This window comes from Cavia porcellus, unplaced genomic scaffold (genome assembly GCF_034190915.1).
Source record: "Cavia porcellus strain 051 isolate PalLab524CR breed Dunkin Hartley unplaced genomic scaffold, mCavPor4.1 scaffold_1, whole genome shotgun sequence".
NCBI classification, from domain to species: domain Eukaryota; kingdom Metazoa; phylum Chordata; class Mammalia; order Rodentia; family Caviidae; genus Cavia; species Cavia porcellus.
This window is the reverse complement of record NW_026947484.1, coordinates 134405684-134425564: the sequence shown is the minus strand read 5'-3', so window position 1 is coordinate 134425564 and position 19881 is coordinate 134405684. Positions and strand designations below refer to the sequence as shown.

Genomic DNA, 19881 nt, shown 5'->3' with positions numbered 1-19881 from the left:
GCCTCCAATGGTGGAACTTAAGGCAAACCTGCCTAACTCCTCCCATCAGGAAGCTCCGCCAAGGTGCTCCCGTTTACATCTCTTGTGGGGTTACCTATTTTTTGCCACTTGGGTGGCATGTGGCGGTTTACTAGGTGTTTTTACAAGTATTATCATTAAATCCCCAGGAAGACCACGAAGCACTCGGTATCATTATACTGTACCTCTTTTAGGGAGAGGAACCACTGAGGCTCACAAAAACCAAGGTCACACCAGGCAGTGAACACGGAGCCGATCTCTGGCTCTTTCCCTGGCCTTACACGCCCTTCACGGTGCAGGGCAGCGGGGCTGGTACCTGCCCGGATCCAGGCCAGACCCCGAGTGTAAGGGGGCGGCCCCGAGGCGCCAGACTTGCCAGCTGCAGCGGAATGCCACGTGAGGGGCGGGGACCCTGCGGGAAAGTGATTAAAAGCTGAAGGGAGCCGCAGGGGGTCGCTGCGGGGAGGGTCTTCTCGGGGCGCCCAGGCCGGTCAGGGCGCGGGTTCGAGCTGCTGCTCGGCAGGCCTGGGTGTCCCAGGCATGAGCGAGCTGTGGGGGGTCGAGGGGCCGCGGTGCCGGGCGGCGCTCGCTGTCCTGGCCTCGCTGTGCCGGGCCCGGCCGCTGCCTCTCGGGCTGGACGTGGAGACTTGTCGAAGCTTCGAACTGCAGCCCCCAGAAAGGAGTCCGAGCGCTGCCAACGCAGGTAACAGGAGCCCCGGGCCCCTTCCTTTCCTAGATCCGTGCCCTGGCTGGGTCCCCTTCCTAAAGCAACGACCCAAAGAGCCCCGGAGCCTGAGCGACAACTCCAGCTTGGGCTTCTAGCTTCGCAGCCGGGCTGACCAGTGCCCCGGCCATCGCCCCTCAGGCTCGGAGAGATCCGAAGGGGACTTGGGAGGAGGAGCGCCCCCGCCGCCTCGCTCCTGTGACTCCTGTCATGACCCCCGCGCGAGGCGCGGCCCCGGGGCGGAGGCAGCCCGGAGGCCTCAGTTTCCCTCGTGTCGCTCTGCTCGCGCCGCGGGCACCTTGCCAGGGGAGCGGTCGGCGCATCCGGCAGGCGCCGAGGGACAGACAGACCGGCTGCGGAGGACAGCTGGCTTCCCGAGTGCCCCGGTCCCAGGGAGCACCCGTCAGTTGGTCTGCCGGGCGCGTGGGTCCTCTCGCGGAACCCGGCGGGGCGCCGGCTGGCAGAAACTTGGGTCTGCGGCCGGCACGCGGTCTTTGCGCCCCGCGCGGCGAGCGGCTGCTGCGTCTCGGCGGGGGGCGGGGCGGGGCGCGGCGGGGGCGGGGGTGCGCGAGCTCCCCACCGCGCGCCCCTATAACTCGCGCCCTCCGTCCCTCCGTGACTCACTCGGACTCCGGCCGGCGGGCGGGCGGGCGGGCGGGCGGGAGCGCGACGGAGCGGGGTCTCGCGCCGACTTTGCCGAGAGGGCTCCTGCTGCCCGCGCCGCGGAGCCCTGCGGGCCGGACGCACACTCCGGCGGCCGCCGCGTCCGGGCGGGAGCCCGAGCCGAACCGAGCTCGCCCAGCCGGTGAGTCCGAGCCCGACCCCGCGGGGCCGGCGCGCGGCTGCGACGTCTCCCGGGAGTCGCCACAGCGGCGGTGGCGTGTCGTGCCCTGGCGGCGGGAGCGGCGGGAGGGTCGGGAGGTGGCGCCGGCTGTTCACCCGCCGGGCCGGTGCCCTGCGGCCGGCCGCGCTCGCCGCCTGCGGCGGAGCCCTTTGTCCCAGCCCCGGAGGGTGCAGCGCGGGGTCCCGTCCGGGAGGGCGGGGTGGGGCGGGGAGACCTGCAGGGGCCAGACGCCGAGGCTCACTGGGGCTCTGCACTTTCAGACCCCGCTGTCCTCCAGCCCCGACCCTAGTAGTGCTGGGCCTAGGAGTACTGGGGAGTCGCCCCACGGCTCCTCACCGACAGCTCCGAATAGGGGGGCGGGGATTCCCCCCCACTCCCCCCACCCCGCCCCGTGAGTCCCCAGGGACCAGCGGCCAGGGGCAGGAGCGGGGTTCCTGCAGCTGGTTCAGGTGGGGAATCTCAGTGGCTGCACGTACCCGAGCCTTGTTTTCGCTTGGGGTTAAGGGTCAAGGAAGGTAAAGGTAGAGTTAGAGGGTAAAGTTAGAGGTAGAGGTAAGGGTAGGGTAGATTCCGGTTAAGAACAGACCCATCGGGAGGGAGTTAGCCAAGGGGAGGCTGAGGGCGGAGGGCAGGTTGCTGGATCCAATGTCAGGGTGAGTGAGCCCACCTCAGACCTGTGTAAGCTATAGAGGGCACTGGCCTGGTCCTAGCGATATTTAATCAATGGATTGATTATTGCAACAGGAAAGTTGAAATCAGAAGAACTTTTTTTAGTAATGAAGATTAGAAAGAGGTTGGTTCTCCCTCTCTGAGATTATCAGAAATAATTGGGCCCGGCAAGTATTATTAGACTCTGGTTCTCTAGTGCCCTCTCTTTTTCTTCACCACCCAACTCTGCATACACCCACCAGACAGAATTTTGCCTAAGTCGCTTTCTCTTTTCCCCTACCCTCGCTCCCTTCCATCCTTTCCTCCAGTGATCCATTTCCAGTGGGGCTCTAATGCTGGTTCCAGCATTATGAGCCTAAAGGGTGAGGACACACCTGTCGAGTTCCACCTAAGATGAAGGCTGCCCCTCCTTCTCTGTCCAGGGCAGAAACACTGGCTGTGGGGATGAGGATTGTTGGGGTGTATGTGTGCAGTAAATCCTCATAGGGCAGAAAAGCCTGGTGCTGTGACTCCTGAAGGGTGCCCTATAATCTGAAATGACAGGTGCCTGGGTGACCACGGTGAGGGTGGCAAAAACCTGAGGGTCGAGAGCCAGCAGGGCCAGATGAATCTGTATGCCTTCCCTGTAAGCTGATTCAGAAAGCAAGTTTGAGTTGTCAGCCCTGGAGAACTTTAAATTTGACTGCTGAGTCACAAGCCCCAGGAAACCTAGGGCCAAGCTGGGAAGCTGAAAGAGAAGGAGAGGCAGATACACGGAGACTCTGGATCCAAAAAAAAAAAAAAAAAAAAAAAAAAAAAAAAAAAAAGCAGTTGAGAGTGACTGTGAGACCTCGGGGATCTAGATGAGCACAGGGCTGGGAAGCTGCAGTGAAGTTTAGGGCCCTAGGAATCCTGCCTCCCGCCCTATTCCCTACATCCCAGAGCCAGTGTCTGGGTCCAGATTCTCTAGACAGAAAAATTCTGAGTCTTTTCACCTGCAGTTTTATGAAAAAATGCAAGTGAGTAGAGCATGCTTAGCTCCCTTTACCATTTTATGTTTTCCCTTTACTTCCTTTCCTTCTAAGCTCGTAGAATTTCTAGTAACACCCTGAGACTCACTCCACTATCATTTACTGAGACCCTCCCATGTGCCAAGATCTATGTTAGGAATCACACCAGAAATCTCAGTTAGGCCCTTGGAAGCATCTGTACCCAAACTGCCCCAAATAAAAGGAAATTTCCTCCTTTTCTTTAAAAACTCTAAAGGCAAAGGGTCTGGTTTCCTCCTTAATGTGCCCCGAACTAGACATTCATAGACAGTTCTCCACCTTTTTTTGTGTCACTTGCCTCTTGGAAATGCACTTTTCCCATGGGACAAATTGCAGGAGATTGGCCGTGAGAAGAGTGGGTTCTGGGCTTAAGGTAGAAAGCATAGATCCAGAGGTGTTACTGGAAATGCAGAAATCTGAGAGCAGACCCAAGCTGCCTATCCCTCCCAAAGCAGGCAGGCAGAAGTGGTTATTCTCATCTTACCTGTGGCCAAGAGATGTATGTGATGTTTGTTCACTTTGCTAATGACTCTGGAGACGTTCTGGGATTCAGCTTGGAAGTTGGCCTTTTGCCACACAGAGAATGTTTTTTTTTTTTTCCTGTGTGCAAAGGCGAATTAAAATGTACAATGTTTTATTAAAACAGAGTTCTGGTTCTACAACAGAATAATCAACCACTCTCTCACCCTTTGCTAAAAGAAAGAAATCCTGCCTTTAAGGAAAGGGGCTATGCAGAGTCTTGAAGCACATAACTGCATAGTATTCTAACTCTAGTGTGTTTTTAGCTCCAGGATTCTTAAAGCAAAGTTCAATACATAGGACTCCTAGAGCTCTCAGATTAGAGACCTAGTGCTCACTCTTCTTCTGACTGTGAGGATTCTAGATCCAGTATACTTCATCCTTTCAAGCTCTGTGTGGAAGATGTGTTCCTTTCCAGTGGTTATAACTTTATTTTGTCTTCCCTGTCCATGGAGTTTGGAGATGGGAGGTAGGAGGGAACATGTGACCCCAATATGTTTGGAGCAGGGAGCTGGATCAGGCTAACTTTCCTTAGGGTCTTTGTAGGTCTCTTTAGAATTGGAAAAGGCATATTAAGAGAATGTCCTGAATGAGCAAGGTGGTATCCCTGCCAGTCCTTCCTAGGTAAAGTCACCTCTAAAGACTGGGTTACTTTAGGAATTGCAATCAGAAGGACTTTTGACAGAGAAACAAACAACATCCAAATGAGGTATAAAGATACCTCAGCCCTCCCTATTCTTTCAAGGGCTCTGAACTTGTTCTTGTTCTCCAGGGACCCACACAATTCTCCCCCCTCGTGAGTTGTTAGTACAAAAAGAGAAAGGATCGCAAAGGGGAAAGGGTCTTTCTGTGTTTTCTCTGCCCATCCCCTGTATGGCTCTAGCCTTAATTCCCCACTCAGAGAGGTCGAATTCCCTGACCAGCCAGGCAGAGAGGTATAGTTACCATCTGCCAAAATAATAATACTAATAATTGCTAAATTAGTGTCAATGTTCTGTTAGCTATAACACTCCACATTAGTCTCCGATTTATCTCTCAATCCTCTAATGATGGTGGAAGCAGGCGCCCAGTCATAAAGCTTGGTGCGGCCATAATTAGCTCAGCATTGTCTCTCCTCATCACAGCTTTTTCAGGAGCATTAATTCCTTCTGTGTTTGGACTCTGCTAATTATTCCCATCAGTAACTGGGCCTGGATCTCTAAAGAAGGAGAAGAAGCAATGGCTCTCTGCTCCTCTCCCCCAATCCTGAATTTTAATTATACTCAGTTTGACTAATAAATTTATAAGCCACAGCAGGACTTATTATTAATGGCTTATGTCTACGAGCCTCACTACAGAATAGTTTCTGCTCTACACACACACACACACACACACACACACATAGACACACACACATATTCCTCACGTACATTTCCTGGATGGTACTTTTCAGGGGCCAATGCTTATTCACCTGGTGGCTGGCAGGTAACTTGCAGTATGTTCTTTCCAGGTAAAAAGAAGAAAGACGGATCATAACCCAAGTCTGAAGGGCTCTGCCCAGATTCTTGAGAGTCAGGCCAAAGAGTAGAGGCTGCCCCATCTTCTCCTGGCTTCAGCTCAGCAGTGACTTCTCAGGCCCTCTGCCCAGCCCTCAACTGTGGTTCTTCAGCTCCACCTCCAGTCACCTGAGATGCCTGGGTCAAGAGCCTGAACTTTGACATCAGAAAGTGTTAGACTCAAATCCCAATTCTTCTGCTTAATTCACTGTGCTTTTTAACAAATTACTTAGTTAACATTTCTCCTCTACACTTGGTTTATTTATCTTTGGAAGTTGAAAACCAATTTCTGTGGGAAGCTATAAAACTTAAATGAGATTAACATAAAGGCCACAGTGCTTACCATGTCAAAATAAATAGCAATCATTAGTGTTAATGTTAATGGTTCTGTCCAGAATCTCTTCACTCCATAGGCTAAATGCTGTTTCTGCCGTGCTCTTGGGCCTCTGTATCACTGGCTCTGGGCCCTGAGTAGTGAGTGCATTGTCTATGACTCCATCTGTGTCTCAACCAAAGCTAGTCTGAGGCAACTCCCTGTTCTGTACAGCCTGAACTCTTACATTTCTGCAGGTCCACCAGCAGCCCCAAGCCCCGCGGCCAGGCTTCTCTAACCGTGATGGCATTGGGGTGAGCAGGGAAAATGGTCCTGTCTTTTCAATTCCTCTCCACAGTTTATCTTTTCAATTACAATGTGTTAGCAAGAATGCCTGTTACTGTTACAAAATGGATTTTCCTGACATGGGAGCCCATTAGAAAAATGGGAACAGTAGCAAGCGATAAGAATGGCTGATGAATCCTAACACTGTGGGTAGAAAGAAGGGGGGTGGGTTCTGTCTTTAAAGACACGTCAGTGGGGCAGATAAGCAAGCCCTGGGATGCTAATTTTTAACCTAGCATTTTCCAGAAGGGGAGGAAGGCCATGGATCATCACCCTACCAGTCTCATTTAAGGTGACAAGCAGGTCTCACCCTAATGGCCTTCAGGGGAATCTTAGCTTCCTAGCATATAATAGAGGCCTGAGTCCCTGAGATGCTTTGCCTTTTGATCTGGCATCTCTCTTCTCTTGGGTTTTCCTGTTTACAGTAGACTATTAAATTCCACCAAAAAGAAAAATCATGAGGAACAATAGCAGCTTATATTTTGGAGCATTTATCTTTTACCAGAGGCTGTGCTCAAAGTCTTAGCTTATTTTAATACTGATAATGATCCGATAAGGTAGGAATAATTAGAATCCTCACCAAGAAAAGAAGAAACCAAGATTTGGAGTGGTGAGACAATTTGCTATAGGTCACAGAATGAGAAAACAATGTGATAGAATGGGCTTTGTGGTTTTTCTAGCCTGATGTTCATCTGATATGTCTGCCCTCTTTCTGAGCCTGTTGTAAATTCAACTGCCCAACCAGGAGGTAAAAGCCGTATACCCCTGTACAATGCCTTATCTCTGATGTAGGTCTCCAAAGCCTAATTACATAGCTCTTCTCTTTTGAAGAGGCTCTTTCTCATTAGCAACTATAATTTCCCAAATCAGAAGACTATGGCTACTGGCGTGTCTCTGATACCTAAGTGAAGAGGTCTCATAACTAATATGAGTCATGCACTGATTTCCTTCTATTTCCAAGAAAACTTTGCTAGAGTATAGGATATTCTCAACTGTAGATTCTCCTTCCATGATTTTCTTCGTAACTGTTTGGAACTTGTACCTGCTAACCAGCTGGGTAATGGTGGTAACAGTGCAACTGGGCCAGTAGCAAGCAAATGAATACCAACAGAAAAGTTTGGTGATGTGTGATCTTTCACGTAGTATATATTATGTCTCGGGATACAGAGGAACTTGGCTGCATATGAAATTGTTATATTTTTTCTCCAGTAAGACTGTTCTTGGCTTGTAGTGATAAAGTGAAAGTTATCTCTACTAGTATTCATGGCTTGTGCCGGGGTTCGGATCACAAAGTTTAAAACTGAAGGATATTTAGGACTAGATTGGGCATCGGTAACTCTAGTAAAAATAGCTAATGTCTCTATATAGCTAACTACCTTCTAGGTGCACTTCTTAGGTCTTTTGATACTCTTTTATTACCCCATTTCAGTGGATGAGGAAATTAAGGCTGAGAGGATTACATAGTTTCGCAGAGTCACACGACTTAAAGTCATTGAAGATGCACACTGAATGAACTCTGTTTCACTCCAGTATAATACTTCTTTCTCTATATGTTGAAGGACAAACAAGGAAGAAGAATCAGAGAAAGCACGCAAGTACTGAGGGAGCACTTTCTCCTTCCCAGTGCTAATGGAATGCTTCCCTCTAGGATTTAGCCTAGTGCGAGGTATATAGATAAGAAGAGAGCTGGATTAGGACTGAGAATGTAACAGATTTACCCATCAGAATTCTATCTGCCTCTGGGGGTTGAAGTTTAAACAAGATGTGAATGGAAAAGAAAGTTTATTTGTGCACCTGTGACTTTCTAAGGGGGCAATTACAACCTGGTGGGTTTGCCCTAAAAGCCCCAGGTAGAAAGGCACACATCTTAGTGATCTAGGCTCATGCACATCCCTTCCCAGCCTCAGCACACCTGACCCAGGTGCTATAATCAGGATCTGGAGTGTCCAAATGTCCATGTACTGAAAGTTTGCTTCCCAGGGTGATGCTGTTGGCAGTGAAGAAACCTCTCAGAGGTGGGGCCTAGTTGGAGGTCTTCAAGTCATTGAGGGCATCACCTTGAAGGGGAAAGCAGGGCTCCACCACCTTTCTTTTTCTTTCTTTCACTTCCTGGCTATGAGGTAAGCACTTTTATTCTACTACGTGCCTCCACCATGAAGTGCTGTGCGACCCAAAACAACAGGGCCAATCAGTGATAGACTGAAACCTCTAAACACTGTGAATTAAAATAAACCTTTTCTTTTTACAGGTTGATTATCTTGGGTATTTGTTATAATGACAGAAAACTGACAACACACTGGGAATAAAGACTGGTTGTAGGCCACAAATAGTGATTTTTAATGGAGTTAAAACCTGTACAATAACCTCCTCCCCCAGCGTGATTGTGCTCATACTGACTTGGTTACCATCTTGTGCCTCTGTATGGATGAATCACTCACTGTTTGGGATCTAATTGTCCTCTCCTTGCCTGCCTGGCAGAAATCAAAGCCCAGGCTCTCCTGAGTCCTGGGTGAAGATTTTTCCAGGCATAGGACAGACCTCCTGAGATAACCAATATTGAGTGCTGAGTGCTGAGTCCCAATAGTCCATACTCCCGTAATCACATCTCCAAGGGAACAATGGCTGGGGGAGAGGGGTCACATGGAGAAGAAATAAAAATAGCAACCACACTGGGAAAAAAAATAAAACAAATAAACAAAAAAACATTCCCCTGGTCCACCCTTCCCATCTCTCTTTTCATTTATAAATTCAGAGGGTTTTTTTGTCTGACTGAACATTTAAATGCACTCTATGCTCTCTAGATTCTCCTCATTCCCCCCTTCTCATTAAAATTCTAATTATTAACAGAGCAAGTAAAATGGATGATCAAAGGAAAGCAAGGCCTAGAAATACCTTTTGTTTTAGGAGACTCATATTGCAAAGAATGCATGCGGAAGAGCTGTAACAGAAAACAGATGTGAAGGGTCTGGAGATGGCCAGATACTTCGAATAAGGATACATATATCTGTAGAATTTTTCCTGGGGAGCCCAGTAAGATAAGGGCTTGGAGAAATTGCCTGTAAGCCAATTAGATTAGGAATGCAGAAAAAATTGAATTGTTGTCTCCAATACATGTATATTTATCCCCAAGCTATATACAGGTACATGTCCTACAGAGGTGATATTGTAGAGCTGGGATAGCTGAGTTAAAGCCTATTTTCACTCCTTACTAGCTGTGTGACCTGAGCAATCCTGTATCTGTTTCTACATTTGCAAATGAGGGTAATATTATTCCAGTTCAATGGAAAGGATTAAGCAAGGAAACATACAAAAAGCACTTTAAACCTTGGATGTAGTAAAGTTCAATAAATTAATTAAAATGCTATTATTACTATCAAACTATATGTTAAAATTTTGATTTCTTACGAACCATTTTTGGCCCCCAAGCCTATTTAGAGCCTAGTACCATCAAAAAATATTGGTTACATATTAATGAGAGATAATCATAGTTCTTTTGTATTCCATTCATGCAATCACTCACTCATTCCCATGTGCCAGTTTCTAAGTTAGTTCACGAGTCAAGCAGTGTGAAAACATAGGGTCACAGGAGCCTATGAGAGCCTGTAGTCTAATTCGGGACAAACAGGCCAGCACAGTGGAAAGAGTACCAGGCTAGAATATAAATGTTTAGATCCTAGTGTAGATTCTGCAACTGACCATCCTGTGGTCTCAGATCCTTTGGGCCATAGCTCCCATATATAGAAGTAAAATCTAGCCCTAGTCTTTGTAGGATTGTTTCTCACTTTTAAGTCCTAAGATTTTTAAGACATTGAAGCAGGCTGCAACCTCTCAAGCCTGAAAGGACTTGGCAGGGAATAAGGAGTGATGGATTGAGCTGGTAAAGATTCACTCATACAAAGGGAGCCACCAGTTCCTGCTGTGCAGACATGGGGTCCAGTTACCAATTCATTGGCCTCTTCCAGAGAATCTGGGCTGGTGATGATTATATAATTTCTTAACTTCTCAATCACTGTGCAAGCCAAATGGAACTCTTCTACTAGCTTATCCACATTTTTGCAAATCCTGGTAGGCTACCACTGATTCAGAGCCTTCTGATGTCTATAGTCAGAGAAAGAAGATGCCTTGGGCTTGAAAGTTTATTCTTAGGTTTTGGGAGGGAAGTGGAATAGGAGTCTATTTAACAATTTCTCCCAAAGAGAAGCATTCTGCATAGTACTCCTGTGATCATGGGCATCCCCCTGGGTTAAGAGCAGGCTGGGTCCCCACCTCCAAATCAGCTACAATGTTCAAATGACCAGCTTTATACCAAGGCTCTCAAATTGCCAAGACACACAAAAAAGCAGCTATCAGAATCATTCATAGTTTGTATTTAGCTTTGACATATACCACATGGATCAGATTCCAGCCTGATACAAGTATATGTTGAGCTCTTGGGTACTCTGAAGCACTGTTCTGAAAAGCTAACCCCTGCCCTTACGGATGTGAGGCTGACCCCAGCACCTTGGAGTCCTCAGTGTGTATTCAGCTCCAGGCAGATGGGGGTGAGATGAGGAGAAAAGAGTAAGTTAGCCTCACAGTCCATAGGGGAAGATAGCTGTACACAAAAAACCACTTTGATGAGCTTGGCCATAGTAACGCCTCTAACAGAAATTCAAAACAGCATCCAAACATGAACGCTTTATGAATTTGCACATTTGCTTAGGCTGCCATTTAAATTACTTTCCCTTCCCTGCACACATGCCAGTAGGCAGTATAGGAGGCAGCCAAGGTGCTCCTTAAGCACTGCTAGTGTTGGGGTGACACTGGAGAAATCAGGCTGAAGTGAACAGAAGGCTGCAGATATTTCACAAAATGGACCAGCAGGAGTCAACCCTACAAGTCGTCTCTCTTCTGACTTGGCAGTTTTCTCATGACCATTCTTTTCTTTTCTTCCGTCTTTGTCCCTTCTATGTGCTTCTCTGCCACACCTTCACCTGCTTCTTCCCTCTTCTGTCTGTTTCTGTCCCACCTTGCCTGGCACGTGCTGGGCAGGCACCTCTGTCAGCCTCCTTGCTGTGGTAGTTATTGTGTGTGGCGTGGCCTTGGTGGCAGTTTTTCTCTTTCTCTTTTGGAAGCTGTGCTGGACACCCTGGAGGAACAAGGAGACCTCCAGCCCCTCTTCTGCTAACCCTCACTTAGAGGCCCTCCAGAGCCCCAGCTCTAGAAGCAACATGGCAGACAAAATGAAGGACCCCAGCACCCTAGGCTTCCTGGAGGCAGCGGTGAAGATTAGCCACACATCCCCAGATATCCCGGCCGAGGTGCAGATGTCAGTAAGGGAGCACATGATGCGTCACACACGGCTGCAGCGACAGACCACAGAACCAGCATCATCCACCAGGTAAAGAATGTGGCCTGTGCTTCCTAAGCCTCACATGCCTGTGTTTCTATATTGAGTGCATTAATGAAATTTCATCCTGGGAAGATCAGAGGCCAGAAATAACAGTACATGTCTGCTGAGGAATAGATCAAATGATGTGGTCCTTAGTGGGTGATCAGAGAGGAGGTGGGCAGCAGGAGAGATGTCACTAAAGGGGACCTTTTAGGGTGGGGTGCTATGCATGTGGTGTGCATTTGGGATGGCTGTGGTTGGAACATAACAGTGGAGCAGGGGGTGGGTGCTGGAAGAGAATATGTAAAGAACCAGTGGCGTAAAAGCTCCTGGTGTGTTTGGAGATATGTTAGTAAAGTCTTGCATAGCTACAGCCCACAGCACATGGGAAATAAGGCAAGAGAGTCCTCCTTGAGAAGGAGTCCTCTTGAGGACTCCTTTCAAACCTCTCAGAGTTCCCTGCATGACAGCCATTGTATATGTGGCATCCTTTAATTCAAAACAGTACTAACAGCAAACGCATAATGACAAAAAAAAAACTGCTTTGAAATAAGAAATACATTTTAAAGATGGAGTACTTGTGGGTACAAACTTGCATTTACTCAAAACTAAAACTTGTGCTGAAAATTTAGGGTTCATGTGGATTCCTGGGTCCCTAAAATTTTCCTCCAGGCTTCCAGGCACCAACCACAGGGAGGGAGAGCTGGTATTTAGAATGGGGGCCAAGAAGAAGGGAGCTCAGGCAAATTGATCATCTTTCCTGAACCTTGCTTCTCCCCACTATAAAATAGAGCTAATGACTCTTACAGACTGTTGTGAGAAGCAAATTAAAGTATCCATTTGATACTAAGAGCTAGTATATATATTGATTATTATATACCTGGCTTAATTCTTAGTATTATACAGCTCATACTATCCATGTGTTAATGTTTTTCACCCTCACAACAATTCTGTGCAATTACTTTTATTATCCTTATTTTTCTAGTCCAGAGAATTTAAATTACTTGTTCAAGGTTGCATATCTAGAAAGTAGCAGAGCCAAAGTTAAGCCATGCTGTCTGACTCCAAATTCTATCCTTTTAGTCACTCTACTGCCTGTCATATGGTAAATAATAAATGCTGATGGTGGTGGTGTTGATGACAATGGTGATGATGATGATGATGATGATGGAGAGAGGTCCTTCTCCCAGGGGACTCATGGATTAATGGAGCAACAAGAGTCATACTTACTAGGAAAAAAACCTAGAAAGCAGGAAAATGATTGTAACAATGGCTCACATTTATTGAGCTTGCTATACACCAGGCACCATTCCAACTACTTTACATATATTAATGCTTTCAACCACCTTATGCACAAAATGTGTGCAAAGGAAAAGTGGGATCAGAAAAGGAGGCTCTACAAGGGTTAGAATGATCCAGTGCAACCAAGGTTGGATCTTCCTGAGTCCCCTTCCTTGAGCATTGACACACTCTTTTTGCCCCTCCTGCCCTCTGCCAGGCACACGTCCTTCAAGCGCCACCTGCCTCGGCAGATGCATGTCTCCAGCGTAGACTATGGCAATGAGCTTCCACCAGCAGCAGAGCAGCCTACCAGCATTGGCCGCATCAAACCTGAGCTTTACAAGCAGAAGTCGGTGGATGGGGATGATGCCAAGTCTGAGGCTGCCAAGAGCTGCGGGAAGATCAACTTTAGTCTACGCTATGATTATGAGAGTGAGACCCTGATTGTGCGCATCCTGAAAGCCTTTGACCTCCCTGCCAAGGACTTTTGTGGAAGCTCTGACCCTTATGTCAAGATCTACCTCCTGCCGGACCGCAAATGCAAGCTGCAGACCCGGGTGCACCGCAAGACCCTGAACCCCACCTTTGATGAAAACTTCCACTTTCCTGTGCCCTATGAGGAGCTGGCTGACCGCAAGCTGCACCTCAGTGTCTTTGACTTTGACCGCTTCTCCCGCCATGACATGATTGGGGAGGTCATCCTAGACAACCTCTTTGAAGCCTCTGACCTGTCCAGGGAAACTTCCATCTGGAAGGACATCCAGTATGCCACCAGTGTGAGTACACCTCTGTTCCCTTGACTGATTGAAGACTTTCTGAGCTGGGTGGGATGGGACATATCTCTGGTTTCCAAGCCTTAGAGACACATGAGCCTTTACCCTTCAGAATAAGGGAAACTAAACTGCCCAATGATCTGGTTCACCTGGGGAAATCCTTACATTCTACCCAAGTTGGAGTGAGAATAGAAGAGACCCTATGTGAGTGGAAAAGCAAGCAAATTTTTAATCTTTTTATTCCAATGATACATTTTGCGGTGGTTCTCAATCTGCAATGTCTCAGGTTGGCCCTCTATAAAATTATGTTATATGTTCCTTTGATCCTGGGTAAAGACTGGAACAGGCCCATAGACTGAATCGGATGGTATCATCTACTAAAGGCATTGATGTGTACTAGAACCTTGGAGTAGCAATCAAGAACACACTGTGTCAATCAGGATGAACAAGGTTATGCTGAAGCTACTAACAACCCCAGGAATCTGTGACTTGAGACAAGTGAGGTTTACTTGTCATCCATGTTACATATGTTTTGCAGCTTGGCTTAAGGATTCCACTCTACCTTGTTACCCAGGGATCCAAGCCAACAAAGGAGTCATCTCAACATGGGTGCCCACAATTAAACATCAGGAGGGAGAGGATGTGGCAAATCATGCACTGTTCCTTAACTCTTTCATGCAGAAATGACATGGCACTTTCACTTACATTTCATTAGCCAAAGTCAGACACATGGCAACTCTTAATATCAAGGAGGGAGGAGCAAACCAATCTACCATGTGCCTGGAAGGAGAATTGCAAAAAAATAATGAACTGGTGACTGCACAAAGTAGAGGCCCTAGTATTAGCAGTTGTCTTCAGTGCAGCATGGGAGGTAGGCAAAGATAGCTCAAAAGAGAAGGGACTAATCCATACATGGGGGCAGATCCTGGGCTTTCTGCATCACCTAGATTAGCCAAGGAAGGTCTCAAGGAGTTCAAGGTGGCTTTTAAGGCAAGGGAGGACAGGTTTGGCACTAAGAAATAGAAAGAGTGTAACTCAGGAGTCCCCAGTTGTGCTAGCACGCACAGTTCCCCGGGATGAGGAGGCCATATCCATATAGCACATCGCATGGGGTAGCTAGTGTGTGCCTCTCTGAGCTCACTGGGGCAGGTGAGAGCCCCAAAGGGACCAAGCTCTCATGGCCTTGAATTCAGGGTCTTGAGTGCTAATTGTTATGGGTATTTCTTGAGCCCTACCTGTGCCAGAAAGGTGACTCAATTCTGTAGACTGCTTTTGGACAGTCTGTAGTCAACATTTCTGTTAAATTTTCAAGGAGAGATGCTTAGATCGGTCCTGTTGACTTCCCAGTGGCAAAGAGTACAAATCTTGATTTACTCGAAGAGAAGAGTCCTGGTGGACTCTGCTTCTGCCATGGGAAGGGTCTCAGGGTTGTCTTGTTCTCATAGCCAGCAGTGACTCTGACCAGCCTAAAGTCCCCATTCCTCTCCCACCTTTATTTTCCTGAAGTGGCGTCTCCAAGAACAGCTTGAGCAGCTGGCAGGACCTGGAGACAGACGGGGCGGGCAGACGGGGCGGGGCACACAGCAGCTGTGCAACAGCCCGGGCCCATGAGCTCTGCCACATAAATCACTCTGAAATTTACATCTGGTGCAGCTCTTCCTTTGTCATCTCCTAAGGCAGTAGCTTCATTATGGTGACTGTACAGGTGGAGAAAGGCAGCTCAGCACCCAGGGTAGTGAGGACTGTGGTTACAGAGGCAATGAAAGCTTTTCTGCCTATCACCAGTGTCCCCACCTTTTTTTCCTATGCCCTCAGCTTCAGGTGTAAGTAGAGCTTCACCCTTCAGAAGGCAGTACATGCCCAAGCACACATTGCACCTGAGTATACTGTCCCACATCCTGGCACTCTATGGTTTTTGAATTAGCGTCCCATCCCCACTTTCCCAACCCAGCTTCAGAAAAGGCAGGCCTTACAAAGAGCATCAGAAAAATCTTCACCATTTTCATCCTCCTCCGTATCACTATAGCTGTTCTGTACCTCTTAAGAAGATTGTGCTAGGCACAGAGAGCAGGGTGGGGACTGAAGCTCCTTTGACCAGTGGGAGGGATCATGTCTGTGCAGTAACTGTCAAAACAATCCAGCAAATACTACCTACTGCGTGCAGTTCCAAGAACTCCGAGAGCAAGGACATTCAGGAAAGTCACAGAGATGAGGGAAATTAAACTAGGTGTAGAAGGGTGAGTATAAATAACTTGAGCATCCAGGAGGAAGGGAGTGCATTCCAGCTAGGCCCAGAGGGGTTCCAGGCCTGGTATTTCCAAACTTGTGGAGATGGGACCATGCTCACACACCTGTTTTGCATGCAATTAATCTAAGGAAAGTTCTCCTTCATGTGAGTCCCCTGGGGCCCCTCAACCTGTAGCCTCACTGCCAAACACAGGCCACAGGGGCTCAGTCCTCAGGCTCAAGCCCTGGCAAGTGAATACTCAAGCTAAGGAGGGGGCAGGGATGTAAAGAGGCTGGTGATTCTACCTATTTTGCAGGACTGGCTGTGAAAATTTAATTATCTTGGGCTAGGTTGACCTAAGTCACAGTCACTGCGAATGTCTGAGCATTCAGTGTGTATGAGCTCCTGCAACCACTATGATGGGAAACAGATGAGTGCAGCTGACGGCCTGCTCACTTCTCTCTTGTGTCCTGATTTTGTTCCCAGAATTACATGTTGGGCCTGAGTTCAGAATGCCAGCTCCCCTGACACAGCCAGCCTATTCCCTCATCATGTGTGGCACCTGCCTCTTCCTTTTGCTCACAAGGGCTCTGTTAAGCAGGCCTGACCCCCACCTCTGAGCAATCTAAACCGATTCACCCTCCAAAGATTCCCAGAAATTCTTGCACCCACCCCTCTGATGTATTCTCTGTGTCCCTCTGTGTATCCCTGTCATATTCTGTCTGGTAAAGTCCTTTAGTCCTCCCAGTGGAGGTCTCAGGCATGGCTATGTCCCACAGTTGACTTTTTCCTGTATCTTACTTCTGGCTGGATGTGAGAACCCAGTACACTCTCGGATGCCTGGTACTTAATTCAATTAAAATTACATACCGATGTGCAAGGAAAGGATCATCAGGCAACAGCTGGGCTTGGGTGAGATTAACCTGGGAAGGCTTCCTGGTGAAAAAGCTCCAGTAAAGTTTTTGAAAATGGGTAGAGCTCGGCTTTGTAGGAAAAGACTCTTTGTAGGCTTTGTGCATGGTTCAAAGGGATGGACTGTTTAGAAGTAGCAAAATAACTTCTAATTGTCAAATAAATCAAGCAGTCTGGACCAGAGCAGGGGGCTAGCGGCCCCCAAGCTGAGCAGGAGAGGCACTCAGGCTGCTGTTCTGTGGTCACATGAGTGCCATGAAGACTGTCCTAATGGTTTTTGGGATTCATGTGGGAGTGTCAGAGGCAGCCTTGACTTGTGGAATGAGGAGGGCCCCTTACCAGCACTTGAGTTGAAATAGCAAAGCTTGATATTTTTGTTTTGTGTTAGCCAGTAATCACTGAGCTTCAAAGCTAATAAACAGGAAGGAAACATCCCAGAGTTTTGTTCCTTGTTGATTGCAGATCATAAGCCACGAGGGACTATAGCCCTCTCCTCCCAGGATGATCTGGGGGGAGTCCTGGGTGGCCTAAAGCTCATATACAGCACCAACCAGAGGGTGAGGGCGAGAAGCCAGCAAATGGGATCTGCTAGCGTAGCTGGAGGTATCTAGCCTTCCACTGAATTAAGAAGCTCAGTTTGAGAAGGAAATGGAGGGAGTTCATGGTTTCCATGCACACCCCAGGCACAGTTGTTCTGACATTGCTGTCCTTACTCCTGCCTGAATGTCTAAGGTCTCTAGTGGTCTCCTGGGCATCCGCAGGGTCTTGGCCACTGCCATTCTGACCGGATCTTCAGTTGCCTAAAACCACCCTGCTCTTCCCCCTCCCCCACTCGCCTACCCTCAGTCTCATTATTTCTATATAAAGCTGCAGATTTATCATTGTAACGGAGCTGCCGTCACCAGGGTTTGCTAACATCTTTGTAATCCTGTAGCTGTTGCCAAAGAGACCTCAGACCCGAGTGCACACAATTCCCACTGCAATTCCTACTTCTTCGTTGTGTCAGGAGGTGAAGGCTATAATTGGAGCCATAACATATATGTTGTGCTTGGTGGTGTTAATGGACTTGGGCATCTTCCTGCCTGCTAGCTGCCCACTAAGTTAGTGGGTGGTGTGTGGGTCGTGCATGAGTATGTGTGTTGTTTTGGGGGTGATGGAGTGTTATGTGTACCTCCAGTGGGTCTGGACTCCAATTCTGCAGGGAGAAAGGGAGGCTGAGGTCAAGGAATAGCCTCCACCCCTGGAATGAGCAGGACTGTGCAGAAAGAGCTCAGGCTTTGGTACCAAACAAATCTGTTACATTCCAGCTTCCATACTTTCCAGTTTTGAGACTTTGGGACATTAAATAAACAGTGTCACCATCAGCAAAATGTGGGTTAGTAATGGCATCTAATCCATGGTGTTATTATATGTTGCAAACAAAATACAATACACAATCTACCGAGGGCAGCATTATCAACCAGCTCCCAGCAGCTTCCTAGGACCAATTCCTTTCCTGCTGGCTCAGCCTATGGATAACTTCTGTATCGCTCCCAGCTCCACCTTCCACTTGGGTCCAGGCCACCTCTCATGACTGGTTGTTAGACAGCACTACATAGTCTCCCAGTGAATGCCTAAAACCTCAGATAGTACCAAATAGACACGTTTGTTTCTATGCATAAATAACTGTGGTAAAGTTAAATTTATAAATTGGGCACAGTAAGAAATTAGTGAAAATAATGAATAATAAAATAACAATATACTACAATAAAATTGATCAAATTGTGATTTGGTAAAATGACAATCACTTGCCCAAAAGCACTGTGATACTGCAGCAGACTTTCTTCTAACAAAGATGCTGAGTGACTAATGGGCAGGTAGTGTATACAGTGTGGATATGCTAGAGAAAGGAATAACACAGGGCAGATTGGATGGGGTAAGAGCTCTCATAACACTGAGAACACCATGAAATTTTAAAAATATTCATTCTTTATTTCTGGAATTTTCCATTTAATGTTTTTGGATGATAGTTGACGGTGAGTAACTGAAACCCTGGAAAAGAAACTACAGTATTCTTGTTTGATTTCCTGTCTGAGTTGTGACTTTTGAAAAGTGATTTTCCTTCTATGTTCACTCCGTATCAAACCATCCCCAAAGCAGTGAGATTCTCAGCCTCTCAGCTTCTCTTATGGAACAGGTTTTGCTCTCTTGCTTTACCAGAACTGACCTGCTCAGTCCTCAGGAGTGTGGTCTCTGAAGGAGAGGCCTAAACCCCTGGATGACTGCCACTGGGCAGACTTCCAGACTCACCTTCTTCTTCCTTGTTGGGAATAGTCATTCCTTGAGAGGTATCTTCAAGCCCTTGACAGGTATCTTCTAAGATGTTCTGCCACAGAGGAGGCTCCACCAGTAGGCTTTCCTCTTTCTTTTCCCATGGCGCAGTTCTGCACTGGTGCTCAGCTCCTCTCACCCTTTTTCAGACCCTCCATTGACTGGGGATATATGAGTTACTACATACTAGCCTCCTACTGGGTGCCAACAGCATGCTCCTTGTCATATTTCATCCTCATCATAGACCTTTTAATTGTGCTACACGTAAATACAGAACGGAAAGCTCAGGTTAAATGACTTAGCCAGTGTCACCCAGATTAAAAAGTGGTAAAGCCAAGATTTGAACTCAGGTCTTTACCAGAGCCCATGATTCTTGCATAGCCCGAGAGCTATATGTTTACATTGCTCCTCAAGACAGAAAATTGTGCAGCCTGGCAGCAGATTCAGAAGACTGTTTTATTTTTACCTGTTGGCTGGTTAGGTTCTCTTACCTATCTCAAAATCTGGTCATTTGAGGGGGCAGCTTTTGTGCTGACACTTGGATTTCCCTAGTATTCTTCCTGTGCTTGTAGAATTTGAGATTCATTCCTTTTTCACTTGCCATTTCATTTATTGACATTTGATTTATTGACATTTATGGAAATGATGGCACAGAAAGCACCTACGTCCAAGTGCCTAGGCTAATGAGGACTGCAGAGTATGCCCAGAGGCTCCAACTCCACCTCCTCCAGCTCCTCATACATAAACCAGGCCCTGGGAATAGAGCAGTTGAGTGCTTATAACACACTTATGAAAGTACCCATACTTACCACGTGTGGAAATGTACATAAGAAAAGAAGGAAAGAAATGGAGTCAAGGAGATTTGTCTGGAAAAGTTTCTAGAAGAGGAAATATTTGGGGCAGGCTTTGATGTTAGTGAAGATCAGAGAGTAAAAAATAAGAAATTCAAGTTAGGGGAGTATGTTTCTCTATTTTCTTGAGATTTGGGAAAGGATCTAGAGAGAATCTCTTT

At 47.4% G+C, this 19881-nt stretch overlaps 1 protein-coding gene and 1 long non-coding RNA gene across 5 annotated transcripts in view; both read left to right on the top strand.

Annotated features, from left to right (window-relative positions):
• Positions 1–449: 449 nt before the first annotated feature.
• Syt6 (synaptotagmin 6) overlaps positions 450–19881 on the top strand; it is a 56162-nt gene continuing 36730 nt past the window's right edge. The window contains exons 1-3 of one of the 4 annotated variants that reach the window (XM_023561279.2): positions 450–721; positions 11027–11375; positions 12865–13423. In XM_023561279.2, coding sequence (XP_023417047.1) covers positions 559–721; positions 11027–11375; positions 12865–13423 — 1071 coding nt within the window. In that variant the 5' untranslated portion in view covers positions 450–558. The remainder of the gene's footprint in view (positions 722–11026; positions 11376–12864; positions 13424–19881) is intronic. The other 3 variants (XR_002788962.2, XM_003479250.5, XR_001199164.3) reach the window with 3 other exon arrangements.
• On the top strand, positions 1413–7249 carry LOC134477612 (uncharacterized). Its single transcript, XR_010049647.1, has 2 exons — positions 1413–1547; positions 5292–7249. It is a non-coding gene; the product is annotated as an uncharacterized LOC134477612 (long non-coding RNA).